Source organism: Camarhynchus parvulus, chromosome 2 (assembly GCF_901933205.1).
Source record: "Camarhynchus parvulus chromosome 2, STF_HiC, whole genome shotgun sequence".
NCBI classification, from domain to species: Eukaryota; Metazoa; Chordata; class Aves; order Passeriformes; family Thraupidae; genus Camarhynchus; species Camarhynchus parvulus.
Window position 1 is genome coordinate 147444125 of NC_044572.1, and position 6000 is coordinate 147450124.

The window sequence follows — 6000 nt, forward strand, 5'->3', positions numbered from 1 at the left end:
TCATTTTTCCCACAAATTACCCTATTTGAAATAATAATTAATCTTCCTAATATATGAACTTTGCATCTTAAAGGAAGCAAATCAGCTGACTTCAATGGCAATTATCATGCAACCAAGCTAATAAAAGACTTCTAACTGGGTGAGGGAGAAGATCAGGTTCATATATAAAGCCCTGATCATCACATAAGTATTAACCTTAATATTGGACTATAAAATACTTGCAGAAGAGTATCTTTTAAGATACAAAGTATGTTCAATAGTTTTAGTTAATCTCCAAATCATGTGATCAGAACTATGTGGCCCATGTAAATTCTCAACGTATTTCCCTCAATCTATCATCTCAATACCTCCAGGTTACAGCTGCACCACACCTTTAATTACCCCTTTGCTACACAGTGTCATTTAACTTCAAATTCAGAAGTTATAGGAAAAGATATGTTTGTTTAGCCTAAATAGGTAGCCACAATTACAGCAGCAGAGACACACCCTCTGGTACAAGAACAGTGCGTCTTCTTCGACATTTATTTAATAGAGAACATTTGTGGTTTTAAGTCATTGGTTGCACACTGACTGGGAGGTCAGGATACATTATATACAAAAATTGCAAATAGACAGAAAGTATACAGAAAAGATCAAGGGACTTTCTTTGCCTTTAACCCTTCAGAAATTGCCACGTGTTTTAGAAAAAGCTGTTTCATTTGCCTCAATATCATCGTTTTATTTCTTTCTGTAAAATCATTATGCTGACAGACTCAAAACCAACAAAGTAGCAAAAGTTGTTCTACCAGATGTACCTATTTCCTGCATTCAAACCACCTTGAGCCCTCCCTGATCAGAATTACACATCCACTCTTGCAAAAACAGAAACTGCTCTCTATTGAAGAAGGTCCTTCCTAGCCCTGTCTCTCCCTGGTATGCAGTGCTTTCCCTTAATTAGTCAATCTGTCACTACAGAAGGGAATGTGCTAAAATAAAATCCTGTGAACTTCAATCCAAGCACCAAAAAAAAACTTACAAATCATAAAATGCAATTTTACTATCACTGGCTCACATCCAAAGACTTTGGCTTGAAAGTGTAAGTTAGTTTAATAAACTGATCTGAGTTCAACCTTATTCCATGGACCTGAGTTTGTGCTTTAGAACAGAGATGCATTTAGGCAGAGATGCATCAGGCTACATGAAAGTGCCTAGAAAGGTTCCTGTGCAGAGAAGCTAGAAATATATTTTCGTTCAGCTTTCTGAAGTTTTAATGTATAAATCCTAAGTTTTATAACAGTCAGAAGTACTAACTCCACAGCAAAATAGAACTGAAAAACTTTATTACTATTGAACTGAAAATTAGAATATTTAACATCTTTTCCTTGAGCAGTGCAGCGCAGCAAACACTTCAAGCGCATCCATTGATCCAGACTTAATGAAAACCTGTTTGGTATTCAAACCTGCCAGCAAGGGTGTGTGCAGAGCTGAGCCAGTGATTAACTCTGGATAAACCCCTGTGTCTACAGGCAGGGTCACACACCTTCCATTCTGCAAAGAACTGAAGCATCACATTGAATCTGAATTTCTCACTACAACAGCATCAAATACCTGCTTGGAGATGTGTGGGCACACATTCTGCTGTCATTCCAGCTCAGAACTTCCCAAGGAGTATTTCCCACTAGTTACAACACAGCCACTGCTCAGAAATAAGTCATTCATCTAAGAAACCATTTCCAAATCACAATTTTTTAGAAGACACAACTGAACAGCAGAATTCATTCTGATTTTGAGATTCTTGGCCAACAATTATCATTTGCTACCTATTTGGAATAGGAAATTTTGATTACATTCAGCCAAATTTCATTCAAACTGAGTAATTAAAGACAAGATTCTAAAAAGGCTTGTCCAAACTTCCCAATTTTACCACCCACGTGCAAAAAGCAGTAACATAGTAATTCATACTGATAACTGAAGAATAGTGCAGGGACAAACAGGGACCAACAAGTCAGAGCCAGTTCAAGCGCCCACCAAAGAGAAGCAAGGCACTGGGGTACTGATGGTCCTTCAAACCACCGCAGATAATTTAACAAAAGACTTCAAACTAATTAAAAACCTGGAATGCTTTCTTCCTGTTTCCAAGGCAGGACCAACTATGCAGGCAGAGCTGATTAATTTGATCTAAAAGCTTCACAGACCTGCCTGGACACCTCTGAGCTTTCACACACAATAAAAACCTCTGATATGAACACCACTATTTCCATTCACAGCCTGAGTTTTCACAGGGCTTTCCCACCTCTGCCTCTGCCAGGACAAAAGGTGGATGCTTCCATCTCCTGGGTTTGACTGCAAACAGCAGAGCCAAACAGAGTTTGCACCTGCCTGTAGCTATCAAGCCAGAATTACTTATCCCTTGCAAAGGAACTATGCAACACTCAAATCTGACAGATGAATATGCAAATGAGGAGGAAGGAAAAATGGGGGGATAAAACTCTAACATACAAAAAACCAAACAGCTAGCAAAACAAGACAGGGAAAAGTGATAACAAATAATTACATAAAACAAAGAAGGACAGGGAAAGATGCTGGACTTCATTATCAAAATAAACAGCCATTGTCTGAGAATGAAAAAGTAGACAGAGGTTCAAAGGGAAAAAATACAGTAAGATAGTCAACTACTACTCAACATGATATAAAAATAATTTCATTGATGCTAACTGAATTTTTTATTAATACTGTACATCTATAAAACATCGGAAGTTTTCCAGCAAAAAGTCTCATTAGAGCAGAATCTGTCAAACCACTCCTGTGACTTCTTCCTGCTATTTGATGAGCTTCATCAATTAAATGTATATATAAAAACAAGCTCTGACCATCAAATATGGTGAGACTACACGTTAAATTCTCTTAAAACTACAGCAAGCAGATACAGAAAGATCAGGCCACAGCTCGTTGGAATAAGGCTCACCCTGTCCTTTCTAATAGGCTTATCCTAAAGGCTGGCAAGTGCCACAGATGTGTTTTTTTAAGACTTCTGAGCTGACAAAAGCAGCTGCTTACCTACTATCGGTGTCCAGACCTACAAAATCCTTCTTCTCAAAAGGAACACAGAGCAGGGGGATCTTGTCTCCAGACTTATCAGTGGCTCTGTCAAGACGTTTGGACTCCAGCACTATGAAGAGAGACTCGATAAAATCTTCTATTCTCTTCTCCACAGTCTCACACTCATGATAACTGGGATAAAACGCCACATCTGTGCGGGGCTGCTCTGCAATCTCTCCTTGAAGCCCAAAGACAAACAACCGGGAATCATAGAGAGTAGAGCCATACATTTCCTTCTGAAGATGGAATTTTTCAAAAGTCTGAGGCCACTCCTTTGCTGAAGAGCACTCTGTGATCGTGATCAGCCCCACAACCTTGCGGTGTGTCTGAAAATCCCCCCACTCGTTGTTCTCTGGGGGATAGTGGTGCCTGTATCGGATGTAGAGCACTCGCTGCGAGTCGCGCACGTTCACCTGGCTCACAGCTGAAATCCGCTTGTAGATCCTGAAAAAGCTCTCTTCAGGGACAATGCCAATGGGCTGAACCACCACCAGGAGGGTCTGATGATCCTCAGCACACTGCATGTAGTCAGGAACACTCATTTTGCATCAACTGCAGGCTAGTGAAGGAAAAACACATATTATTTTTTAACCTTCAGAAGTACATGGGGCTGCTGGATCAAAGCAGGGCTTTGATGCTAAACACTTCTGCAGCCTGAATTTATGTGCTACTATACCACTGTTTGGTTCATTATTTTACTACACCTTCAACCATGCAACCTACTGATGTTACACTGTGCACAAGCAGTACTTTTAGTCTCTTATCAAATAAAACTCTGTAAATAAGGGCTTTCCAAGTGAATCTCATTCCCTGTACAGCTACATAAACCAGCTCATACAAGTCTCTACCACAGCCACTGGGTAGAAATACCAGCTCAGAAGAGCCTGTCAGACTCAGGCTCTTCAGTCCCATTTTATTGGGGAAATATGCAAAATTGTGTGGGGTGAGGTGTAAACAGGCACCAAATCACAATCACCAAACTTTATACAACTGTCAGTGTTCACACGTGGCCAAGCAGAGGAAAATCAGGACCAGAACACCTATTTTTGAGGAAAAACAAAGTCTTGCTTTCTCAAAACACACACAGGTAAGGACCAGGCAATGTTTTCTGCCTTTACACTTATGTATTAGAATCTCTTTTCTCGTGAGCTCTCTAAAACCAATTACTACACTGCAGCCGAGTCTTGAATGAAGACGCACATCCCTGAATCCTTTCATGTCTGAGACCTCCTGGACCCCACGGATCCCTTCGTGAATTTCAGCTCCAAAGCCCTGAACCGTAAATACCACCAAAAAAAAAACACAAACAAAACCCCAAACCTCCACAAAAACAAAAACACGGACAAACCAAACCAAATCAAACCAAACTCAGCCCAGCTTTAGACCTGACACCATTGGTTTTACAAGCAGAACAACGAGTTCCGAGCCCACAGGGACACAGGTGACAGAGAAACAGCTGTCTTGAGGAAAGGGGCTCCTCACAACTATGGACTGTAGCTTCTTGTTCCACCGCACTGCCTGGGGTCTGCCCAGCAGCCCCATTCCCAGCGTGCAGCCCCATTCCAGAGTGCGGCCCCATTCCTAGGGTACAGCCCTATCCCAGGGTACAGCCCCATTCCCAGCATACAGCCCCATTCCAGAGGGCAGCCCCATTCCTAGGGTACAGCCCTATCCCAGGGTACAGCCCCATTCCCAGGGCGCAGCCCCATCCCAATGGTGCAGCCCCATTCCTAGGGTACAGCCCTATCCCAGGGTACAGCCCCATTCCCAGGGAGCAGCCCCATCCCAATGGTGCAGCCCCATTCCCAGCGTACAGCCCCATTCCAGAGTGCAGCCCCATTCCTAGGGTACAGCCCTATCCCAGGGTACAGCCCTATCCCAGGGTACAGCCCCATTCCCAGGGAGCAGCCCCATCCCAATGGTGCAGCCCCATTCCCAGGGCGCAGCTCCATTCCCAGGGTGCAGCCCCCATTCCCAGGGTACAGCCCCCACTCCCAGGGCACCGTCCTGCCACTTCCCCCAGCAGAGGCCGCAGCGGATGGGAGTTCCCCCCTTTCCCTGTCCCCGGGCATACGCCGCTTTGAGCTAGCCAAGTTTAGCAGGGAAAAGGAATAAACTGCAGAAAAGCCAAGCGCAGCAGAGGCGCGGCGGAGGCGCACACCCCCCTGGGCCCCGTCAGGGACAGCGAAAGGCGCGGAAGCGACTGCCGGGTGGCAACCGGGGAAGGGGCACTGACAGCCCGGCAGGAGCCGGTCTTTGGGCAGCGAGGGCGGGCGGTAACCGGGGAAAGGGCACTGACAGCCCGGGCGGGAACCGCTCTAGCACGAGGGGACGCGGCTGCCGGGCGGTAACCGGGTAAGCGGCACTCACAGCCCGGGCGGGAACCGCTCTAGGACGGGGGGACGCGGCTGCCGGGCGGGAAGCGGGGAAGCGACACTCACAGCCGGGACAGGGGACGCAGCTGCCGGACGGTAACCGGGGAAGGGGCGCTCACAGCCGGGACGGAGGGACGCGGCTGCCGGGCGGTGAGCAGGGAAACGGCACTCACAGCCGGGATAGGAACCGCTCTAGGACAGGGGACGCGGCTGCCGGGCAGTAAGCGGGGAAGCGGCACTCACAGCCGGGACAGGAGCCGCCCCGCTGCCGCCGGAACTGACGGCAATGGTCGCTCCGCCCCGCATGCGCGCCGGGCCACGGCGGGAGACGCGTGAGGGCGGCGGGGCGATTCTCCGCCGTTGTCCGCGGTGCTGCTCCCGCGGCTTCCAGGGGACTGTAAGCCTCTGCCTGTGAACACCGAGGCATTGCTCCAAGAAGAACGCAAAACAGGAGTGGACGAATGAGTGATTCACCTGGTGAATTTCAGCCGACTGAGTATGAAAACCTAAAGCGGTCTATGTAGCTAGCCCTTAGAACGAAGTGAGC

General features: G+C 46.6%; 1 protein-coding gene across 6 annotated transcripts in view; it reads right to left on the reverse strand.

Moving 5' to 3' along the window:
- TRAPPC9 (trafficking protein particle complex 9) overlaps nt 1-5727 on the reverse strand; it is a 441577-nt gene extending 435850 nt beyond the window's left edge. For 4 of the 6 annotated variants that reach the window (XR_004060513.1, XM_030943200.1, XM_030943197.1 and 1 more), the window contains exons 1-2: nt 5520-5725; nt 3037-3637 (exon numbers count right to left, since the gene is read on the reverse strand). Coding sequence is in view for 5 of the 6 variants with exons in the window: in XM_030943200.1 (XP_030799060.1) it covers nt 3037-3620 (584 nt within the window). In the remaining variant the exon portion in view is untranslated. Of the gene's footprint in view, nt 1-3036; nt 3638-5519 lie in introns of all 6 variants that reach the window. The other 2 variants (XM_030943199.1, XM_030943198.1) reach the window with 2 other exon arrangements.
- Between the last annotated feature and the right edge of the window lie 273 nt (nt 5728-6000).